This window comes from Pholis gunnellus (genome assembly GCF_910591455.1).
Source record: "Pholis gunnellus genome assembly, chromosome: 22".
NCBI lineage: Eukaryota > Metazoa > Chordata > Actinopteri > Perciformes > Pholidae > Pholis > Pholis gunnellus.
The window spans coordinates 3,573,659-3,598,954 of NC_136549.1; the positions used below are offsets into that span (position 1 = coordinate 3,573,659).

At 43.0% G+C, this 25,296-nt stretch overlaps 1 protein-coding gene across 1 annotated transcript in view; it reads left to right on the forward strand.

Moving 5' to 3' along the window:
• Nucleotides 1-25,296, forward strand: part of LOC306714166 (protein bicaudal D homolog 1-like) — a gene marked incomplete at its 3' end in the record, with an annotated part of 49,247 nt that overhangs the window by 5,150 nt on the left and 18,801 nt on the right. The window contains exons 2-4 of the mRNA XM_079184121.1: nucleotides 21,265-21,477; nucleotides 22,206-22,358; nucleotides 24,711-25,015. Coding sequence (XP_079040247.1) covers nucleotides 21,265-21,477; nucleotides 22,206-22,358; nucleotides 24,711-25,015 — 671 coding nt within the window. The remainder of the gene's footprint in view (nucleotides 1-21,264; nucleotides 21,478-22,205; nucleotides 22,359-24,710; nucleotides 25,016-25,296) is intronic.

A 25,296-nucleotide genomic window follows, 5' to 3' on the forward strand; every position in this document is an offset into this window, starting at 1 on the left:
TTGTGTTTTATCATAATTAACAGCCAATGATACCATGTAAGGCTACGCATCCTGCCCTATATGCTTTTAGAGATCCATAAAGGAAAGTCAAATATGTGCAACAGTGTCAGCAGCAGAGTTAAAAGACCTGCTAAAGTCAAGGAATGTAGAAAAGAATGCTGCGTCACCTGAGGGTTGTACTGTCACTGGAACAAAGAAGAAACGCTTCCATATGAACAATGTCAAGGACATCAATGACTGCAACGGGGCAACCATGGCATTTATAGCCAAATTAAATAAATGTTGATATCATTAGTATTCTAAATGTACTCTAAATTAATACATTTACAATAACATGAGCCGAGAATTCCAATTGCAGAGTTAAATAGGATTCAAGGATCAATTATTGTCATTATGCAACACAGTGATGCACAACGAAATCCTGTTGTACTCATTTATAACAGGACAACCACACGACAAACCAACCAAACCAGTTTACATTCCTGTAAAGCTTTTTTAAGTTGCATCAAAGGGAACGTAAACAGCAGCAACAAAAACTATTCTCTGGGCAGATAATCCGACATCTTAACAAAAATAGTTCTACATCAGTGAACATTGTCCATCAACTCTGGCTGGTATGTCGGCCTGTGATCGTCTCAAAGTTCGCTGCACTTAATCCTTCTGACGATGATGATGATGATGATGATGAAGGTATTCTCTCGTATGCCACAAGTGATGAACACGAAAAACTACAAATAAAGACTAAAATGTAGCAACATTCATGGGGGCTACCGGCAGCAGCATGTACTGTATATGCACTGCTGTTGCCATCTGTCATGTCAAAGATGGAGAGAGAGATGGATGGATGGATAGAGAGAGAGAGAGATGGAGAGAGAGAGAGATGGATGGATGGAGAGAGAGAGAGAGAGATGGATGGATGGAGAGAGAGATGGATAGAGAGATGGATGGATGGATAGATAGAGAGATGGATGGATGGATAGAGAGAGAGAGAGATGGATAGAGAGATAGATGGATGGATAGATAGGGAGGGATAGATGGATGGATAGGGATGGAATGATGGATGGATAGGGAGAGAGAGAGAGATGGAGAGAGAGATGTATGGATGGAGAGAGAGCGAGAGATGGAGAGAGAGATGGATGGATGGATAGAGAGCGAGAGATGGAGAGAGAGATGGATGGATGGATAGAGAGAGAGAGAGAGATGGATGGATGGAGAGATGGATGGATGGAGAGAGAGATGGATAGAGAGATGGATGGATGGATGGATAGGGATGGATGGATAGGGATGGATGGATGGATGGATGGATGGATGGATAGGGATGGAATGATGGATGGATAGGGAGAGAGAGAGAGATGGAGAGAGAGATGTATGGATGGAGAGAGAGCGAGAGATGGAGAGAGAGATGGATGGATGGATAGAGAGAGAGAGAGAGATGGATGGATGGAGAGATGGATGGATGGAGAGAGAGATGGATAGAGAGATGGATGGATGGATGGATAGGGATGGATGGATAGGGATGGATGGATGGATGGATGGATGGATGGATAGATAGGGAGGGATGGATGGATGGATGGATAGGGAGGGATGGGTGGATGGATAGATAGGGAGGGATGGATGGATGGATGGATGGATAGATAGATAGATAGGACAGGAGTATGGCTTTGGGTTTTTTTTTATGTTTGAGTTCTTTTTCACAAACGTTGTAAAACAGGGTTAGTCAACAGTAGAAAGCATGGAAGCAGTGAAAATGTTACTTCTGTTTCATATCTGTTACATATTCAGTCTCTCTTTCCAAGTCAACTCTTTTGGAACGATGTCCGAGCGCTGCTCGGATGGAGATGGATGGAATTTGTAGCTGAGATGCCAAAGAAAGTGCAGGAAAAAGGACGAAAATGAAGGTGTCCAACAGAGTGTCACGTAGATACCCCCACTACTGCAGCGTCATTGGTCCTAAGAAGGAATACTGGCTGTAACCTTTCCCACTGAAGACAAAAGCCAGATGTCAGTGGGTGCTAATGGTTTTTTGTCCAGTGGGAAAGGGGCTTTGATAGTCTAGTGATCTGTGCAGAGAGCATCATTTAGAGGCTAAATACTCTGGAAGAATCAGGAAGAACACATTAAGTTGTAAGTCACTCTAAAAACATTGTTCACATTGAATGTCATCCTGCGCTCCCAGCTCAGTTTTACTCAGTACATTTAAACTAGTCTCTTCTTTAACACTAGAGAAACAGAATTGATATACTGTATGTTTTATATGTCTTTATGTCCCGAAACATATTTGCATAGAGGGTGCTCAGTACACTGTTAAATAAATGTATACACAATATTGATATAAGATACAAAACACCTGCATATTAAGATACAATAGGACAAAACAAAGGTAAAGGTTAATAGCAGTAAAGGGAAGTGCAATGTACAAAATAGTAAAAACTGGTAAAACTGTCTTTGAAAGGCAGTGCGTGGTTCCACTTCCAAGCAGCATTGCGTTGCATTTGTGGGAGTGACAAGTGGAGCGCTGATGAAAAATGCAGCGAGTGCAACGGTGTATCAGTGGAGCTAAAAACAGAGGGGCCCAGTCAGCCCCTGTGTGACGTCACACAGTCAGCCTCCCTCCTCGGGTTGTTGTCAGCGCACACTGACATCCAGTCAGCTCTTTACCTGGCTCACCAGGGTGCAGGGTGCTCCTGGATCCTGCTCCTCTAGATGCTGGGGAAGAAAAACCACGACGACAGCAAAAAAACAGTCACTGGAAAGTAATTAAGTCTAGGAGAAGTTATTATAAAGATTGGGAACAGTGTCACAGACGGTAGATTCTACTTTAGGGGCATTCTTCAAGCTGTAGCTTATTTGTGTGCTGCAAATTGTAGCAGATGGTGCTCCTGTAGTGTGTGTGTGTGTGGTCTCATCTCTGCTAGTTATGAATGGGACACAGCCACAGGCTCAGAAGCACTTAGGAGCAGGCCGGATGTCTGAAAGATGTGCACACACACACATAAAGAGCAGAGCGGACGTGGTGAATTATTGATTGAGTATGACGTCATGATGATTCCTGAACATAAAGCTCCATTTTTCCATGTTTCCTGTACGTGACTTTAGGTTTTTAAAGAAGAGGCATTAAACACAAGAGAAGCTGTAAGGTCGGATGAGTCAGTGTGTGAATTACAAGCCTTTAGATGTTAGTGACCAGTGATTAGATGATGGGTTGGTGACTTCTCCGCCTCCATCAGATGCCGTTGTGCAGTTGCAACATTTGTTTCTTTTAAGAAGGAGAAGTCCATTTTACTGCAACTCCTGTCTTATTTTTGTAAACAAACTCACCTGGAGGAGAAAACAAGGCCAACAGTAATATTGTGACCCAAACTGTTGAAAACGTCCATCACAGTTTACAGACACACTTCCTGCTTCAGCTGAGACCGACTGTACTAAAGCTCAGGCTGCGGTGGAATAGTCCTTTCTGCTTAGAAATGACCCTGAAGTATCTTAAGTGGCCGCCATGATGAAAGCTGTTTGAATTCTCTAAATGCTGAGGAAAGGTGCTGCAATGCTTCCTTTATTAGCTCCTTTAGCATAGGAAACACTGGACCTTCCTTTACCAAAGGAAAGCAGATAATACCGCCCACAATTCCTTGCGGCGGCAACATTTAAAGTGACGCACCATTCGGCCGTCCATGAAAACAAACGATATGCTTATCTTACACAGGTTTAACAGTTATACTCATACAGTCATAAAGTCTTGGGATTCATGTTGATGAATATTAATAGACAGTGACAATCTTTACGTTTCATTTCATATTTATGTTTTTACTTAAAACATTAAATAAGAAAAAAGGTTTTCCGGGCACGTCCAACTGGGAGGAGACCCCGGGGAAGACCCAGAACACGCTGGAGGGATTCTATCTCCTAGCTGGCCTGGGAGCGCCTCGGGATCCCCCAGTATGAGCTGGAACATGTTGCGGGCGAGAGGGAAGTCTGGGTCAGCCTGCTGGGCCTGCTGCCACCACGACCCGACCCCGGATAAGCGGAGGAAAATGGATGGATGGAATACAAAATAAAATGGGTTTGACTGAAGTATTATTCATCCATCTTATTTTTCTGCGACCGGGCATCAGACAGCCAGCAGCAGGCTGTGTAGTGGAGTACATTACATTGCAGTCATTGAGCAGACGCTTTTATCCAAAGCGACTTATAATTCAGATTCTACCACAACTACGGGAGCAATTGTTGGGGTTATGTGTCTTGCTCAAGGACACTAGTAGAGCCGGAGCTCGAACCACCGATCATCTGATTGAAGGGCGGCCCTGCTCTCCACTTAGCCACAGTAGCCGCAGGTCCTAGCTGGGTTAGCTTAGCTTCAATCTGGGCTCTCCTCCCTCTCTTCCTGGGGCAGTTTGGTGGCGTTTGGTCCAGCAGGTCTGGTTGGTACGTCGGCCGTGGGGGGTGATGTCTGCTGCACTTAATCCAATCCTTCTGATGATGAAGGTATTCTCTCGTATGCCACAAGTGCTCCAGTAATAACCATGAAAAAGAAAGACAAAATAATGTAGCAAAATTCAGCATGTACATGTGTGGCCGGTAGCATGGACACATTGAAAATGAGAAATTTGAGAGGGAGAAGGTGTCACGATTGACCTCCACCTTTTTAAAGGGTTGGTGGGCAGAATATAAGAAGTTCAGTGGCATGATATGATGTCACACACTCTTGTGCAGTAGGTGCATGTATGGGATCCAACCAGTAAACAGTGTGAACCTTCTTCTGATCACTTGGTAGGTTTACTACATTTTGATTAAAAGCTACAACAGTCATCAAGATATCACTGTGTATTTCTTATGTAAACCGGGACTACAAACTGCATTTCATCGCAAAACCCAGTAGTAAAATGACAATCAATAACCTTGGAACCAGCATTATGGTTATTAAAATGCTCGCTAGCTAACGTTATTGGTGCTGAATGTTTTCTGTTCATCCATCATTTTGCAACTGTCATAAGCTGTCAATGATGTGATGACGCTGTATATCCTTTTTTCACCCAGCCAAGTCTCATATAATGCCCCTTTTTCAGACTGCATCTGGAAGACGTTAAAACTTGTTTGAAAAAAGTCTTAATCAATAACATTCTGAACTTAACACATTGTTTTTTCTGGAGCTGATGATGGAAGCTGCTGCTGACAGAGCCATGTCGTTTCCTTTTCATCTGTGTTAAGGAAAGGAGATATTGTTGCAGCACAGGAAGCAGGGAAAGAGGGATGATAGAGTTGGAGAGAGGAGAGCTGGATGGAGCAGTATGTCTATTATCCCTGGTGTCCCTCTCTTCCCAATCCCAAGGATTACACAGTCTGACCCACCGCACAGTGAGGAATATTTGCTGTACTCTCCTCTACGATATGAGACTGGACATGTGTCAGAATGTTCCTTATGTTCAGCATAAAATAAAGTGGGCGTGTTGTTGTAGTGAATGCATGATTGGGGGAAATTGTGCTCTATAAGAAAGTATGAATTGGTCTGAACAACATCAGTTCAGCTCTGTGACCAACAGTTTACAGCTACAATGTGTGACACACTGCACAGCATATCAACCATCTCCATTTTCTTTTGACCACGGCAAACAGTTCAATATCCGTTCTACTCCTATTCTTTTTCTAGGGTGGAGGCAGCCCAAATGTTCAAAGACAGACAAAGCCATTAGAAAAAGATGTACAGATATGAAAATGTTACAGGTCTTAGGTTACAAATACAAATGTCCCTGAAATCACAGTTAACTACTGGAAACTGCAGATCAACTCTTATTCTACAGTGTACCAACTGTAATCTACAGCTTATGATGAAAATATATTACTGTACAATACTGTACACAACAGTGTAATGCTATCATGTGTTTGGTTGCCATTACACTGTTATTTGACTGTTCCTACAGCGATCTCCATGAAGAGTTTAATACAGTCAAATGTAATCAGGTACTGTAGAATGTGATGTTTACAGTATAACACTGCTAGGACCTAATGATTTAACAATTGTACATTTCCAAATGAAAACCCTTGAATGTGCTAGAAACGACTCGGACAAGAGATGGCCTTACAATAGAGCTGTAAACACATTCAACTGACACATTTAAAGTAATTGCAGCTTTTGAAAATGCAATCCATCGCTCATGCTGAACAGGTTCTCAATCTGCATGTACATAAATTCAGTTTCAAATGTCTTTAACTGTAAAAAGAGATGGCCGTGTAACATTACATTTATCAAAGTCACTGCATCAAACAGATTCAGTAGCTAACACATTTCAGAAAATTAAGTTATTGTAAAAAACAATCCATAAGAACAATCAATCATGTCAAAGTTTCAGTCTAATAAAACTCAACCAAAAGTTAAACAATGAAACTAAAAGTCCATAAAATGTAAAAATCCCAAAGTTAGCAAGGAACAGGACAGGAAGTCAAACAAATACAGGACACAAGAGGCCGGGAACTACAAAATAAAACAGGAAACATTACTATAAGGGTCTATAAAAGAGACAGCAAGAGACACGCGCACACACTAGAAGCTGTTGTGTTACATGTGTGGAGAATTTAAGAATTAAAAGCATTATTTAGTAGAATTTATAGCACCCCTAGTGGTGAATGAAATTGTCACAATGATGAGAATGTAAATTATGTTAAGAGTCACAATATATTTACTTATGGAATGTAATATAGGTTTACAGGATGTTTACTTATAGAAGATATTATATGTTTGCAATAAGTTTACTTGTAGGAGTCTTTTAACATAATCATTGGAAGTGTTGAACCAAAGTACAGTCACATCGTTATGGGGGTTCTGAGCCATGAGGTAGAGACATCAAAGGGGACACAGAGGTGCTGGACAAATGGCCAAGGAAGGAGGAGGAGAACCGGAGACAACTGATGAGGAAGCAGACGGCCATAAAATAACAGAGAGGACTCCTGGGTAAACACCATGCGGCCGCAGGACAGAGGGCAGGTCAGAGGTGATGTCAGAGGTGATGTCACAAGGGGTCTAGCCATTGAGATGAGCAGTGGATCGATGAAGGAGGCGTCAGAGCGATTGGAAGCCAATCACTGACCCCCAGAAGACGGCCTTTGTGTTTTACGACAGATTTCGGACACTTTCCGACCATCAAAGGACATAAAAGGACTGTTTGCGAGGACGTGCGCCAGGCCATGGTAGTTCGCTTTGCAGGATCCGACTTGGTCGGGCCTGTGAGTGGAGTTGCACGTGGTCTCTGCTCTCGAGATGCATACTATCGATAGTGTATTATAGAGTGTAATTGTCATCATCAGTTTACAGTCGTCATTGTTTAATTAAATACTGTTTTGAATTTGGACCGGATCGAGTTACTTTATGATGCGCCTGCGCAGAAAGAAGTAAACACAGCAGCGGCCTTGCGCTTCCTCCACCAGTTTCAGCCTCAACACATGTCACTTCAGGAAGGAAGATCAACATGCCCATCTTTAGGTTATCTTGTTTAACTAACCCTAACAACCGTGATCCCAATAAACGCTTGTATGAAGCTGCTTATCAACTAGGTGAATAAACGCTTGGGTTTCTCAATCTGGCTGGGAGACGTTCACACAAAGGGGCGGGGTTTGCAGCATCTGACCAATCGCAAACATGGACAAGTCTGCTGTCAGCAGAGCGGCATATTTTACAAATAAAGAGGAAACTATAATATTGGACAAATACATAGACGTTAAACACGTAATTCAGGCTGAAAGTAACAAAAAACAAACAAATATAAAAACATAGGAAGGTTTCCTTCCATAACCTATATCAGAATCAGAACCGTTCATTGCCAATGTATGTTTCACATTCAAGGAATTTGTCATGGCGGGTGGTGCATAACATTAAACAATCAACAGTGCAAGAAATAGAAACATATTACAATCTACAATAGAATATAGAAGAATTTTAAAGAAAGTGCACAGACAAACTTTGAACAAGTGTAATGTGACAAGTGTATTTAAATATGAAGGGTTGTGCAGGGTAGTGACCTCTAGGAAATTGTCCTGGGGATGACCGAGTCAGTGGGGGACCCGGGCTTTGTTGATGAGCCCGACTGCCGACGGGAAGAAACTGTTGATGTGGCGTGAGGTCTTGGTCCTGATGGACCTCAGCCTCCTGCCAGATGGAAGGGACTCGAACAGTTTGTGTCCAGGGTGAGAGGGGTCGGCTACAATCTTTGTTGCACTCTTCAGGGTCCTTGAAGCGAACAAGTCCTGGAGGGACGGCAGATTGCAGCCAATCACCCTCTCAGCAGAGCGAATGATGCGCTGCAGCCTGCCCTTGTCCTTGGCAGTGGCTGCAGCGTACCAGACCGTGATGGAGGAGCAGAGGATGGACTCAATGATGGCCGTGTAGAAGTGCACCATCATTGTCTTTGGCAGGTTGAATTTCATCAGCTGCCTCAGGAAGTACATCCTCTGCTGAGCCTTCTTGGTGATTGAGCTGATGTTCAGCTCCCACTTGAGGTCCTGGGATATTATGGAGCCCAGGAAGCGGAAGGACTCCACAGAGTCAACGGGGGAGTCACACAGGGGGATGGGGGCTGGTGGGGCTGCGTTCTTCCTGAAATCCACAACCATCTTCACTGTCTTTAGAGCATTGAGCTCCAAGTTGTTCAGACCGCACCAGGTCACCAGATGGTCAGTCTCCCACCTGTAGGCGGACTCATCCTCATCAGAGATGAGTCCAATGAGGGTGGTGTCATCCGCGAACTTCAGGAGCTTGACGGACTGGTGACTGGAGGTGCAGCTGTTGGTGAACAGGGAGAAGAGCAGAGGGGAAAGAATGCAGCTGGTAACAGTCCTGAAGACATCCCAGTCTGTACAGTCCAAGCATGCCCGAAGATCCTCCAGAGCTTCACTGGTCCACTTCTTACTTACAGAGCTTGAGTTTCTGCCTGTATGCAGGAATCAGATGGACTATGACGTGGTCAGAGAGTCCCAGTGCAGCACGAGGGACGGCATGATAGGCCCCGCTGATTGTTTTGTAGCAGTGATCTAGAATGTTCTCCTCTCTAGTTGAGTATTTAATAAACGAGATAAAAGAGAGTTCATGATTGAGATTTCCTTTGTTAAAGTCACCAAAGACAATAACTAAAGAGTCCGGGTTGGTCTGCTCCACACACCGTATCTCTTCGGCGAGTTTTCCGCTGTGCCTCCTGCACGTTACCCTGCGGCTGCATGTAAACATCATCATAGCAAACATTAAAGTGGAGCAAAGTAACACTGCATCCGGTCTGACCGTAAGACACGACTCCGACATGTCACACCGCTGCAACACACGGCTCAAGAAGCTGACATAATGAATATATGATGAGAGAATATATCCTGATTATTTTTCATTTGCAGCTGAAAGAATGTGGATACAATATTACCACATCATAAGAATACATCTGCAACCCAGTAATTTAACAGAATACACACATGTAAGTAGCTCCATCGTGCTCTAGAGTCTCTCGGTCAGGCTGAGCTCCTCTAACTACACACACACACACACACAGACACAGACACAAAGTATTTTCAAGTAAAAAGCCATTCCCTTATCAATACATCTATGAACATGTAAAACAAAACCTAATCCAGTCGGCCATTGTACAATTTAAATGGGATCCGAACAAATGTTTTCTCTCATCTTTGACTGTGGTCCATGGGGCACACTTGGCCTCTCTATACAGAATGAACTTACAGTCCAACAACAGGCAGGACCATTTGGCAGGTTACAAAAACAAAAGTCCACGTAATAAGGAAGGACGCACCGACAAAGGAGCTGAGGTGATGTAAATAGGGAACAGGTGAGTGCAGGGCAGGTGAAACTGATCAGTGCAGAGCAGACAATCAAAAAGGACGGGAAAATTCACAACATACAGGAAGTACAACCAAACATGACACATGAGGAGTGAACTTCAAAATAAAACAGGAAATAGACTTTGACACTTACACATTTTGGTTTTGGCTAAATAATTGAACAAAATACTTGAGTTACATTAATCATGTTTTTGCACAAGCAACATACACATCTCTGCTACAAATGTACCATTGAAGTTTACTTCTAGGACCTACCACTCTACCGATAGGTAGCCCGGTATCGGTAAGCCACCCAAGCATTTTATTCAAGTCGAATGAAATGATTGGATGGGCTTGATGATTTATTTATTTATTGTCAAGAGCATTTGATTTATTGATTGCTGTCAGGATGTAAAGAGAATTTCAACAAATATAGCACAAAAGTTCCTCATTAAAAAGGTTCTTCATTCGTGGCCTGGAGACCGGTTCTGTTGGGAGTTTTTGAATGTTGGGTGGAAGAGTTGAGTTGTGTCTCAACAATTTAAAAAAAGTTGAGAAACAACAGATGTCTAAAGATCTTCTGCAGTTAAACTGAATTTATGTATATTCTTTAACTTTAGGTGAAAAAACGTGTGATTTTAGAAAATAACTAATGTAAATCTAGTCTAAACCTGTTTGATCTGAAGCTGGTGATGGAAGTTCCTGTGTGGCAGGAAAAGGTTGGAAAGGTCAGGGAACGCCTGCTGTCTGCTTGCCTTTTAAATCACACTCCCGCATGGAAGGAAAGGCTTTAACTAACAATGTGTCAGTGTGTGTGTGTGTGTGTTTCTCTTGCGTCTATTGCAGAATCATTGGCAGTGAACTGACACACACACAAATCCCTGTACTTCTATCTTTGTGATGACCTTCATTGACATAATGCACTCCCTAGTCCCTAGTCCCTACCTTAACCATCACAACTAAATGCCTAACCCAACCCTAACCCCCCCCCCCCCCCCCCCCCCACACAGAGATGGGCAGTATTTCTATTACTTGTAATTGAAATACGTATTTCAATTACTTTTGAGTATTTTGTAATTTGTATTTGATAAGGCCGATTAAAAATCTAACGTAATTTGTAACAAAATACATTAGAGTGGAGTAATTTTGTATTTAAAATACTCAAAATACTTTCTCCACGAATCAAAAAACAGTTCACGAGTTCAGTCTTCAGATCTTCAAGTTCAACGGATTGTCTGTCAAGTAAAATATTGTAGCCTATTGTATATACATGGTGATGGTTATAATATCAAGCTAGCGATCGATGCTAACATGCTAGCGATCGATGCTAATATGCTAATGATGCTAGCATGCTGTCTAGGCTAGTGCATAGCCAGTGTTTAGCAAGTTAACTTATCAGTCGAGTAGCTAGCTATTTAAGCAAAGCAACTTCACGTGGAGAATCTCCAGAAACTGAGCAGAGTGGATCTGCTTCTGTGTTGAAGGCATAATGATATGAAATGTTCTTATTGTAGAACATATGATGTGTCTTTTTCCTGCTCGCTCGCGAGTAGTTTTTCTTTTTGACAGTAAGTGGGCGGACCCAGTCTCCCTTGTATCTCTACATATAATTGGTTACAAACCTCGTCTTTGGATAAACCGGATATCACTCTGACTTTTCAGATTTTCAGATTGCACTACAGGTCAGGGGCAAATAATGTACATTTTACTGCACGGGTACTTTTACTTTCTGCACATAAAGTACATTTTGCTGATAATAACATACTTGACTAAGGTTTCGATTGCAGGTATTTTAATCATAGTGGATTATTGTTTCATCAGTATGTTATTAGTACGTTTACTGCAGTGAGGATCTGAATACTTTTTCATCCACTAATTACTTGTTAGTGATTTAAGTTGGGTAAACAGTTAATATACAAATAGTGGTCCCTAATCTCGGCTCCAGATCCTTGAGCGGGTCCAAATTGTTGCTCATATTATATCTCTTAACTTCTGTAAACACAACAGTATGATTAAATATGATCATCATGTTTTAATCAATTAAGATCAAAAAGTGTCTTTGAGCTGTTTGTCACAAGAGGTTTGACTATCAAACACACATTGTCTGTAATAGAATGATGGAGTGAATTTAAACCAATCTGAGCAACTTGACTTTAACACATTTTGTATTTAATAACGCTATTAAATTGAATTGAAAACCACCTCTATCAGACCTAGCATCTGCGTCAGAGTGATATCTTTTGCTCGCGCGAGACGGACTTTTGCTCGCGGAGTGATATAAAAATGCTCGTCAAAGTAAAATACGCTCGCGGCTGTTTGATTTTCGCGTGTGCATGGATCTCATTCGCACTCTCGGATTTTTACAGTGATTTGCCTTCATATGCGGCGTGTGGTGTTCAATGTATGGCTCGAGAAGGTCTTGTAAATAAATGATTCCGTGTCGGCAGAATCGATAGCACTCGTACAGGAAGTCATCATGATGTGATAACGGATCTTGGCGATCTCGAAGAACTCTCTCCCAAGTCAAAATGAAATAAATAAGTGAACAACAATGTGACTACATCCTGTATGGGTCACATTCTTCCCCATATATACATTTCCCCAGATATTAGTTTACATCACCGCAAATATGAATACAAAGCACATCACATGTATTTTACAGCATCCAAAATATGCTTTGCAGGTCAGATCAGAGTTGAATCACTGAATCCATGGAAATATTATAATGCATGTTTGATTCCTATATTTAAAAATGTTTGAAAATTATCATCCCACAAATATGAGTTGCTCTCAAGTGCACCTTTAAAATTTTAAAGTGATATTCAGAGATTAATTTAGGGTTGTAATTGTTTTAGCCTGAACACATTGGTCAATTGTTATTGGGGTGGATATGTATAGATATGTTAATTTATTATAATCTTCTAATAAATGAAGTATATGTACGTATGTATATGTACGTATATGTATATGTACGTATGTATATGTATGTAATATATGGGTGAAGGGGTCAGTTTGTGTTTTCTTCAGGATTTAGTTTGGTTCATTTAAAATGATCAAGATTAAATAACATTTACAATGCACCACCAGTAAACAACATTTTCCTTTATAATGTATCAAATCTGGAGTCGGTTGTTTTAAAACAGTTATGTGAATAGCTCTGAAATGTAATAGTGTAGTTAGTTATGTTAGCAGGTTGAAATTAAGTTATTTTTAAACCTTTGTTCTAATTCTAACTGATGTAAAAAGAATGACTGAAAATACAGGTGGATGGACCATAATAAAACCAACAATAACAACTTAAAGTTAAAAGGAATTGTATTCACAATGTAATACAGTTCAACATAACATGTAACAATATGTTAGAAAATGAGTATTCAGCATTGTACATTCAGCATTATAGATGAGCATTCTACACTTTACATGTGTTTTAAAATAGTTTACACGTGTATAGTAAAGTATGCTCATCTATTTTAATGTTGAAATGTTTACATTATTGTAAATTATGCTGTGAAATGCCGAGCCGACAAGCTCCGCTCCGCCGAGTCTCCAAGTTCAGATGCAAAGTGACAATCTGAGGTCCGCTGACCTTTTATAGCGTCGTGGTGGTGTCGTTTCCATGACATTTACTGAGGCACTCATGTGTTAATTTAAGCACAGCAAATGTGTAAACCATTCGCCGTCAAGTCAAGGCTCCGCTCCGCCGTCAACTGCCGACAGGCTCGGCTCCGCTCGCCCCGCCGTCAACTGCCGACAGGCTCCGCCCCGCTCCGCTCCGCGCCGCGCCGCCCCGCTCCGCCGTCAACTGCCGACAGGCTCCGCTCCGCCCCGTTCCGCCGTCAACTGCCAGGCTCCGCTCCGCTCCTGCCGTCAACTGCCGACAAGCTCCGCCCCGCCCCGTCCCGCTCCGCCCCGCCCTGCCCCGCTTCGGCCCGCCTTCAAGTGCAGACAGACTCGACGGGCTCCGCTCCGCCGTCTAGGGCCGACAGGCACGCGAAAAGCCGCCAAGCTCCGCCGAGCCACAAGCTCCGCCAGCACAGGCTGCACCGAGCAGACAACCTCCGCCAATGCCAACAAACTCCGCCGAATCCGACAAACTCCGCCGATGCCGACAGTCTCCTCCGATGCCGACAGGCTCCGCCAATGCCGACAAGCTCCACCGAGCCGACAGTTTCAGGAGACTGTCGGATCGGCGGTGCTGCTCCGCCGAGGCTAACGCTCGGTGGAACCTGTCGGATCGGCAGAGCCGCTCCGCCGAGCCTGTCGCTCGGCGGAGCCTGTCGGACGTTCGGCGGATACTGTCGGATCGGCGTTGCCGCTCCGCCGAGCCTGACTCGACGGAACCTGTCGGAGCGGTGGAGCTGCTCCGCCGAGCGACAGGCTCGGCGGAGCCATGAAGGCAAGGCTCCGGCGTCGGGGCTCAAGGCTCCGCCGTCAAGGATCTGGCTTCGCCGTCTACACGCCATGAAGGCAAGGCTCCAGCGTCAAGGCACAAGGCTTCGCCGTCAAGGCTCAGGGCTCCGCTCCGCCGTCGAGTCAAGGCTCAAGGCTCCGCTCCGCTCGCTATACCGCCGTGGTGTTGACGTTTCCATGACATTTACTGACGTATGCGCGTCCGTTGTCATGCACCCGATAGCAACAGAGACTCTGTTTTTATTTAAAAATCTAGAATCATAGAAATGCTCATCAAAGCACTGAACTTCAAGCACTCTAATAAGAAAGAGTAAATTCTAGAATCATAGAAATGCTCATCAAAGCACTGAACTTCAAGCACTCTAATAAGAAAGAGTAACTTCTCCTCCTGGGGTAGAACATGATTTATCTGACCAAATAAAGTGCTTCCCATGATACTGTGTTTTTAGTGGCAGCAGATGCAGTCCTGTATGTCTGTCCATTTACAGTCAGTGAATGTGTAACATAAATGATGCTAATTGTGAAATCTTTGTGCATGGATGACTTAAGTCCCTCGAGTATAAGATCAGCTTTCTTTAAAGAACCAATGTTCACAGGGTAGGCATTGCCGACATTGTATTTTGTATTACAGTATATATCTGTATAGGAAGAGGGAGATTGGGAGCTTGTATGTCATATGTGATGAATATTTTCTTGTTGATACAACGCCAAAGTTTATGGGCTGTTAAGTCCCATTAATAAAAATATATATATACATAATCAATCAAGTTGTTGTCTTGTAATAGCTTTGCTTAGTTACACTGCCATTCCGTGACTGTTCTTCCTTTTTGTGGGGTTCACCAGAGCTTTGTGTACATTATAGCCCAAACCTGAATGCTCTGCTATACCACATTGTGAGAAAACAGAAAATCCAGAAAAAATGTATTTTGTTACATTTTCTGGCACCAGGATTTTGTATTTTGTATTTTGTTGTAATACATTTATTTGGGGGTATTTTGTATTTTGTATCAAAATACATTTTGATGTATTTTTGCCCATCTCTGCCCCCCCACACACACACACACTGGCATCATCCCAGTCTACAGGCAAGTCAGCTGTGTGGCAGTGATATATTTAGCATCGATCTGACCAGACGTCATGGTGGGAGGTTCACTGAGAAATGACACAGCAGACTGCAGGCCAAAACACCTGCATTCCTTGAACACATCAGGGTCACTGTTGTCTGTGTTTCAAAGCAGCTGTGATGAGAGTCTGGAATGGGACAGTTTAAAGGCTTGCTGATCTGCAGCTTCCAGTGTTTGTATAGTGACATTATTACAAGGTTTCAATGTTCCTCAACATGAAAACAAGTCTTTCCTTAAAGCCTTTCCTTGAGTGTATCTCAAACTATTTTTATTATTTATCATCATGTGATAAATGTCCTTTTGACTAAAACACTTGTGTATATTTATATGAAATGTGGTTGCTATCAATATAATTTTTTCACTGACATGGCAATGTTTGTGTGTCAGACATTTGTTTCAGACTCATGCTGTCTGCAAGATGATGACATCATTCTTCACCTTAGAGAGTAAATGTGTGAACAACCAAAGAAGGGAGGAAATGGTGAGAGAGCATCATCAGGAGGATGGAGCTCTGGGTCAGACTGTGTCTGTGCTCAAATTACACATATTCAATTCAAATAAACAGCTGCATGATGCTACTTGGTGTCACACTGGGTCAAATGTTTGATCAAATGAACCTTATGTGGACTAAAAGAGCAAAACATTATTCCTCCAACAGATGATTAAATGTTCTTGAGCACCATTAACAGGTTACAGTGGCAGCTCTATTATTTCCACAGGTTGAATATTTCCTTTTAAAACCTGAACTCCCAGCTAGCTTACATTGCTGCACTATACACTCTCTGATGTCTTAGCTGCTCACAGTGTCAATCAACCAGGGATAGTTTTATGGGAAAATCTTTAGTCCTGCTGCATTTGTATGCTGACAGAGCAACGGAAGACACAGGGAAGACAGACAGACAGATCAATGAGAATGATAGATGGTGTGAAAGGAGGAGGTGAAATAGAGTGTGATAAAGGTTTTGGAGATGAAAAAAAATAATTGGGCTTATGTGGGAGTTCTCTTTTCTCACTGGCATCGATCATTTATGTCCTCTGAGGACAGAGTGTCCTGTCACTGCTTCCCTGTCCCTGTCCTCTCTCTCTCTCTCTCTCTCTCTCTCTCTCTCTCCTCGTCTCTTTCAGTCTAAGACAGGATGACGTCAGAGTTGGCAGTAAGGCACTGTGTCAGCTAAGTAGAAGTAGTCTCAGAGCCACAGTAGAAGCAAGCGGCAGATTAACATATCGTTACTAGCCAGTTCAAACCTCCTAGGAATCACCTCCAACTTTTCATCAGCTGAGAAAAATGTGCTCCTTTCACTCTTAACCTATGCAGGGCTGGATTAAACCTCTTGGTGGTCCCAGGGCAAAAACGTCCCCTTTTCACAACCCACAATGAAGCAACCAGTGCTCTTGTATCAGAAGTCAACCGCACCCCAGGTTGTATGTGTGTCGATTCATTTTTGGTATTTTAATAGAATCTATTCCATGTAAAAACAGCAGATTACTGAGTTTTTCTTCAACCCCCTTCATATTGTCTTCACGTTCAACAGTCTCCACCAGTATCGGAAAATGGCAACCCAAGCCAATCACAACTCTTGCCGTCTCCACCTTTAATTTCATTAGCAGCCATAGCCCTGGTGTTTTTTATGAAGGCACACATCTACTTCAGTGTAGCCTACAGCTGCTACGTGTGTAGGCTCTGAAGATTTGCCGTAACCCCTTTACAGTTGAGCTTTGTGCCAATATCACCATGCTTCCGTGTCCAAAATGACAATGCTGAGCTCCCTCTTCATCACAACGGTCAGGTAAATTGTCTGCATCACTGCTGAAGCAGCACTGAATCGCCTTTCCATTTTACCCTTACTTTTGAACAAAACCCCAAAATACTTGAAATCCCTCACTTGGAGCAGTGACTCACTCTCAACAACAATCCAATGCGCAGGCCAACAACCACTGGCAACGTGTTTGACTTTTTGCAGAGCATACACACACAGCTCTCATTTTGGTTTTACAAGGACCAGATGGCTTGTAGCAACGACTTCCGGAATCCACTGAGGTATGACAAACGGAGCCTACTTTCCAGCGCTTTAGAATAAACTTTCTTGGGGAAGCTAAGCAGTGTGATATCCCGATAATTGGAGCACTATCCTGGGCCTGGCAAACTCAAAAGGCCTTCTTCCTTAGCCTGACGGCCTCCTACATCGCTAATGTTCACCAGCAGGTTCTTAGTTTGCTGCCATGACAGGCACTCGACCTGACCCTTCGACCAAAACTCCTAACAGACTCTTCCACAGAGATGGCTTTAAACATGGCCCACTCGGATTCCAAGTTCTCAGGCTCTCAAGTTCTTCCAGAGGTGGGACTTGGAGATCTTGTGGAAAGGAGCCTCAGCCAGACGCTCCCAGTTCACATCATTTGAATTTACCAGGTCTGTCAGCCCTCAATTTCCCTTTGTTGGGCAAATTGCGACAACTCTTTTCTGGAAGATTCATATATGGTTTGTGAAATCACTCTTGGTCTGGCCCCTTCCCTGTGACCACATTACCTTAAACAGAGGCTGTGTGTATGAGTTACCTGCATGGTCTCTGTTGTGGCAAAAACACCACCATTATGTTGTGGCCAAATGAGGAGAAGAGACTTAGTTGGAGTAGCAGCCAGCGGAGACCATTTATTCTTGTGTCCACAAGGACATGTTAACAACGAATCCAAAGTGTCAGAGTTCTAACATCTGACTTTATAACTTTTGGTGGACTGTACCTTACGTTACAGTCCACCAATCAAATCCATTTGATTGAACCACTCGGAGTCAGATTGACACTCTTTGTAGGTGAAATGATGTTGGTGTGTACTTTTCTGGGACATGCTCTGTTTATCTTTTTGACTTGTTTATACAAGCTGGGTTCAAAGCACCAAATTATATGAGGTCTCGTACAGTTATTCTACAACATCTCCAGTGGTGTGAGGCTCCATGCCAGCAGGAAATTGACTGAGGGATTGAGGGATGCAACATAAGACTTATGTTCTCAGGTAATTAGCATTATTGATTGTAAAGTGGTCAAAAATCAACAGGTTAAAGTTGATTTACTCAAAGTGAGCGAATAAAGCAGAAAGGGCTGCCAGGTGGCTCCAAATCAACAAAAGAATACAACAAAACATCTGCTTCATGCCAACTAAAGATCACAGCTATCTTGCTGGTCAGTAACAAAAATAACTGCAATAACTGGTGGAAAAAATGTAAACCTGCCAGTTGGTGACTCCTCAGCACCTCTCCCTTGTGGAGTTCCTCAGGGTTTATATGCTCCCCTTAGGGGGCATCTTTTGTGAAAATAAAACTTTTCTTGCGGAATGTGGTATATTTGTCTCTGGGTTTGCACAGAGAAGAAAGGCATCAACAGGATGGAAGGGGGTAGTAGACAGGAGAAGTGCAGCGGCACATTGGGCCACCGTAGTCCAGCAGTGGACCCAGTCCAGACATCTGAGGCAGCAAGGACCGAGGCCACCCCCCCAGTCCAAACCCATTCTCACCGGTAGTTTAAGGGCTGCTACAACAAGCTAACTGTTTCATTGGCTAACACAAGTAGCTAGCTACTGCTCAATTAAAAAGGGAAACTTATACCATTTTACATGCAGATTATCATGGACAAATTAAGTAGGTATGAGAGGTCCCCCTCACCTGGGTGAGTGGTGTGGCCTTCTGGGAGCCGTAGTTGTTGCCTCGGCGGCCATCTTGTTGTGTGGCTGCTGATCCTTAAAGGGGAAGTAGCACACATCTACCACATGGCCCTGTGTGATGCCACAATAGATAAGTGCAGCCGTAAGAATGCCTCAGCACGGCGTTAAGCAGAGAACAAAGAAGCGTTCACCATGAAGCTGAGATCAGACTACATCTTCTGAGATGGTCACTGAGTCAGATGAGGCGACCATCATGATGTTGTGAATTCTTTTCTTGACCCTTCCACATGGCACAGTACATATTGGGCCCAACCGATCAGAGCTTAGACAGCACCAACGACATCAATCCCCTTTTCCTTTACCACATTTGTTCACAGACATATTGGTCAGTGTCTCAAAACACGTTGTGAGAGAAGGCATAAAATATAGGGAGGGTAAAAACAGCAATCATTGTTGTTTCTAACACCCCAAACATGATTTGCTGAGCTGATATCTGTAGTGTTGACTCTATGGTTTTACATGTATGTCAAGCTTAACATGTAGATGACCTCCCATAACAAAAAACACAACTGCAGAGTTCCGTCAGAAAAGCCGACCTCATCTCAAATGGGTATGCTACATTCCTATGCAACTATTTGGCATTAGCACAATTCTGTCACATGAATTGTTTCAAACACAATACTGATACGTGTTTTTCGGACTGTTTTTCAATATCTGTGCGTAGCAACTTCAGGGAAAGATGCAGGTCACGATTATATGAAAACCAGCACACACCTCAAACTAGGACTCGGGTTCCCCTCTAGCCTCAGGTTTGGACGTGTTCGATTACACTCGTTACACGCATACAGTGTCTTTTCAAAAACACTTTTCAATGTAAATTTACTTAGTTTTTAGGTTTTTAGGTTTTAAGTTCTACTTGTTTGTAGTTTAGGATTGTGGTTTGGGTTAAAATAGGTGTGCTTGTTAGAAAACCGGTATCAGTAAAGTATGTGAGTAACGTAACAAAAGTGAGGTCAAATAAGTCAATGTTAACCTTTGGATGTTTGTTTGACCTAACCTACTTGTTTGGGTTAATAAAAAGATCATTGTTTGGGTTCAAATGAACTCTTTCCGTCAGAAAGCGCTGAAGCTAAACGCACACATGCACATCATTTGAGGGGACTGCATTATGTTTGTGTGTGTAAAGGTTTTCAGCAGGTTTATTGATCTTCTGTGTGCCATCTGAGAGGCATCACTGGCTCAGTGAGCAAAGGGTGTCCAGGTCCCAGCTGACTGCAGTGTTAAACTGTACTTACGCTCGGCTCCCGTCGGAGGACATTTTGCCGATGCACAGTGTTTCCTGCAGCCGTGCCTATAACCAAAATCTCATATTGACTGGACTTTTCTGTGAGCCAACACATAAAAAGAGAGGTAGGGATTTAAAGGGGAGAGGGAGACTGTCCTATGCATTGGTTTCCTCCCCCTCTCTACTCCCTCAGTGACCATGAGCCCACTGACGATGTCTCACCTCTCTTTGCATGTTGGACCTCAGTCACTCTGACAGCGCTGCATCTTCAGCTGTCACTAACGCTGCACATTGGATTTGGTTCTATAAACATTTGTACCACAAATACAGGAAACCAGTGACAAACACTTTCTATATTTTATACATTTAGCTGATAAGAGTGACATCAAGAATCCTTCCCAAATCAGAAGATTTAACATGTTCATGCGATGGAATGCATTTTGAGCAAAAGTTGCATTTGCTTTGATAGTTTTTTTTATTGGATTAAATCCAAAGTGGCAGAAACAGAGATTACTTCGCTGGGAGGAGAACGTGCGGCAGCTCTGGAAGACACACCTTCAGTTAGCGGTTAGCTGTAGCAACTTGAATTCAGCCAGTCCAAACCCCAGTGTTCGGGGTCTGATCCCGGGGGACCGCCTTGACTCCCCGCCGGATCAGCAAACCTTCTGTTACACAGATAATGGCCATTGGATGCACCAGGGCTAGCTGGTTAGCATGCTCATGTCAGTAGAGATCTCTGTCTTTGACAGAACGTCAACAATGTAATCTCTTGACATTTTGCTGATCGAGTTGGTTAATTTATTGAATGTTTTAAACTAAAATTCTGGTCACATCTTATTCATTGGCCCTTTGAAAATCCATGGTTGGTTGGCTGTTGAGTTCTGGTATCTTACGATGGGCATATCATTTCTGACCATTCAGTCACCATTAATTCTAACGATTCATCTCCTAATCATGTCCATGACACATCTTTTCCTCTCTGCCATGTTGCAGGCATTCGGCCAGGCCTACTCCACCCAGCGTAAGGTGGCAGAAGATGGGGAGACCAACGAGGAGACGCTGCTGCAGGAGTCTGCCTCCAAGGAGGCCTACTACATGGGCCGCCTCCTGGAGCTCCAGTCGGCGCTGAAGCACAGCCGAGCTACCGCCTCCAACGCCCAGGCTGACAGCGAACACCTGAGCACCCTGCTGCAGGAGCTGAGGGAGGTACAGTACAGCGCTTCATATAATAATAATTATTATTATTATAATTTTATATAGCGCTTTTCTAAGTACCAAAAATGCTTTACATAGGGCAGAGACAAACAAAACAAACAGAACATTTTTGGTAAAATAAAAGAACTGAAGAATGGGTCATGTAGTGGAGGGTGCAGGGGTTAGCAGGTGAAGGCCAGTTTGAAGAGGTGGGTTTTGAGGGCTTGTTTAAATGATGATAGGGAGGGAGCCTCACGGATGTGGATGGGGAGGGCGTTCCAGAGGGAGGGCGCAGCAGCTGAGAGCAACCCTGTCACCCCAGGTCCGGTGCTTGGTCCTGATGGTCTTCAGAGCGTTTGCACTGGCGGACCTGAGGCAACGGGGCCATCCAGAGCCCGGGGTCGTCCTACAATCACAAGGTTGGCTCCTCCTGTCTGCATGTCTCCATCAGCGGGACACTGAACCTGCTCCACTCACAGCAGCCCACTCCTAAGATGCTTAGAATGAGTTAAATGCAGTGGTCAAATTGCATGCATGTGTGTAAGCAGGTTACCTTCATGTACAACAGGTTTGAAGCTGACCACTTGGTTTCCTATGGAAGTGCATTGTAACGAATCCTTCCAGCAACTGTGTCATGTAATACCCAGCCACTTCCATACTGATTCCAGTCATTGTCTTGGGTTATCTGTGGCATAAACAGCATGCAGCTCCAGCTCTATTTCCCTGAACTGTCTCAGCAGAGCAATGAGATGTTGGAGTTGCAGCGCAGCCGGATGCGAGAGGAGATCAGGGAGTACAAGTTCCGAGAGTCTCGGCTGCTTCAGGACTACACCGAGCTGGAGGAGGAGAACATCTCTCTGCAAAAACTGGTGTCGACACTCAAACAGAATCAGGTACAGATGATTGACACACACATGGACGTACACATTACGACTCTGCAATAGAGACTGAACCAGAAGAAACTAAGCTACTCAACAAAGTTCGAGATTTGTTAGTAGTAGTTTTTCTAATGTTGACATTTCTATTCCAACAATGTCGCACAGGTTTCAATGCTTCCTCACAGTGTTGTTCTCCTCTCATCTACATTTTATTTAAGCAACAGGGACAAATTTAAAGCCACTATGTGTCCCTAATTTGAAGAGTGGTATTATCACTACTCGCTCACCTGAACATGGGTCATACCCGTCTCCACCCAATGTCATTTGGATTCCACACCACCCACTAAACAGTGACAGCAAACTGCTATTTTCTTGAAAATGTAAAATGATATAAGGATGATGAAATAGGTGAAGGTTCTTTTGATTTAAAGAAGGCATTTTGATACAGTAAACCATGAGGTACTCCAGTCAAATCTATTCTCTTTTAATTTGTCCTCTGATGCTATTAAATGGATAAAATCATATCAAACAAAAGGAAGCAAAGTGTACGTATTGGTTAGACTCAATCAACATACCTAAACTGCAACATTGGTGTTTCTCAGGGATCAATACTGGCCCCATTTTGTTTAGCTTGTACATTAATGACCTTTAGTCTACATTCAAAGTCTGATGACGCTGTTCTTTATGTACATGCTAAAAACAAACAAGCAGCAAACTAACTGCAGCCATGGCTCATGTGTCAGATTGGTTGAGCAACTCATGCTTACACCTGAACATAAACTAAACTGTGCATGTTCTTTTGAAACCCACAGAGACATTTAGGCATATAGGACCAGACCTATACAAACTCTTTATGCATGCTATGCTCTTCCACATTACATTCTGTTTTACAAGCTGGTCACAAGCAAGCATGACAACTCTGAAACCCATGTTGAACACACTTATTTTAAGTCGCTTTGGATAAAAGCGTCTGCTAAATGACTAATGTAATGTAATGAGTCCCTTTACAAACAGACACTAAACACACTTGACGAAAAGGACAATTGCTATCTCATTGTCATACAGTTCAAAAGCACAATCTATTTCATTTTGATAGTTTTACATTTTGCAGATGCTTGCCTCGTCTTTAAGGTTCTACATAGACTTACACCTCCCACACTGAGTCAGTTCATAATGCTGTAGGATAGTAGCAGCAGGGCAACACTGTCAAACACCAGAGGGGACTGTGTTCTACAATACAGACAGAACAAGTTTGAGCAAACAGCCTTCTCAGTCAGAGCCACTCACGACTTAAACAGTCTTCTCAGTCAGAGCTACCCATGACTTAAACAGTCTTCCTGTTGAGTTAAGAGAGAGCACTAATTACCTTTAAACAGAAACTTAAAGCAAACCAAAGCTGCAGTCACAGTAATCACACTACCTCATCTCTGACACTGCCGTTACACACTCATTGAAAAGTATTTATGTATTTTAATGTATTGTGTTGTATTGTACAGTGTACTATAGTGTTTGCTGTTGAATTGTACTGATATTGTAATAACCAGAGACTACAGACACAAACTAGCTCTGTATCTAACTCTTAAAACACACACACACACACACACACACACACACACACACACACACACACACACACACACAGGGGGAAACTGAAATGTTGATTAATGTGCACGATCCCTGGTAAATAAATAAAAATAAACAGTATACATGCCATTTTTGAAAAAATATCTAATTGCAATTATTTTGACTGATATTGCAATGTGATTTGTGATATCAGACAGAGTGATTATTTTTACATAATTATTCTCATTTTCATTGGAAAATAATCAAATGATTATGGATTTATTTAGCAGGGATCTGTAACAAACAGATGTGTTTTCTTAAATCTGTAGAATATATGTGTGTAGGCCACGAATATCTCCATATTTAATTCAAAATGGTACTTCGACATTTCGCCTTTAACAAATATTGTGCCTCCTGTAATTTGAAAATTTGCAGTAGAAAATTCGGATAAATTGCGCAACCCTTTACCAGACACACATTTCTACGTTGGTTCCAAGCTATTCTGCTGATCGACAGTTTACGGCTTTAATGTGCAAAGAACATACAGTAGCAGTGCACCATCATAGGCAAAGAAGAATAAGACTGCAAGATAGCAAACTATGCCCAATTTGTTTGCCCAACAAATGTTTTAAGGAAATACAGGCCTCAAGGGTGTGAACACAACAGGGCTCCTATGATACGACCCAAACAGTGACTTCAAGTTTCAAATATAGATTAGGAACTTCCTGTCAGTGATACAGTACTTTGGCTATTCAGTCTCTTGACATCATCCCATTGACATCTGTTGCTACATCCTTGGTTCAGGTGGAGTATGAAGGTCTGAAGCATGAGATCAAGGTCCTGGAGGAGGAGACAGAGCTCCTCAACAGCCAGTTACAGGACGCGCTGCGTTTGAAGGACATCTCAGATGCTCAGCTGGAGGAGTCGCTGGAGTCTCTAAAGAGCGAGCGTGAGCAGAAGAACCACCTGCGCAGGGAGCTGGTGCACCACCTCAGCATGTGTGATGTGGCCTACACCGGCAGTGCCCACCTGACCTTCACCTCTGCCCCGCCAAGTGGCACCGCCACACCAACCACTCTGCTCTCCCCAAACGCAGAAGAGTCAACAAGGTGGGATATAGCACACAGAAAGAAAATGTAATGTTTTCATTGATAGTGATCACATGACTGTACTAGTCTCTTTCAAATACATTATATCTTAATAATTAGCTTTGCTTTGTTTTCGAGGAATGGTAATTCAATTAAATTTCATTTATTTAGCCCAATTTCACAATAACAATTTGTACGTCATACGACATCCTGTCCTTGGACCCCCGCACCAGGAAAGGAAGAACTCCGCCCCCCAAAGAAGAAGAAACCTCTGGGAGAGCAACAGAGGAGATTCCTCTCCC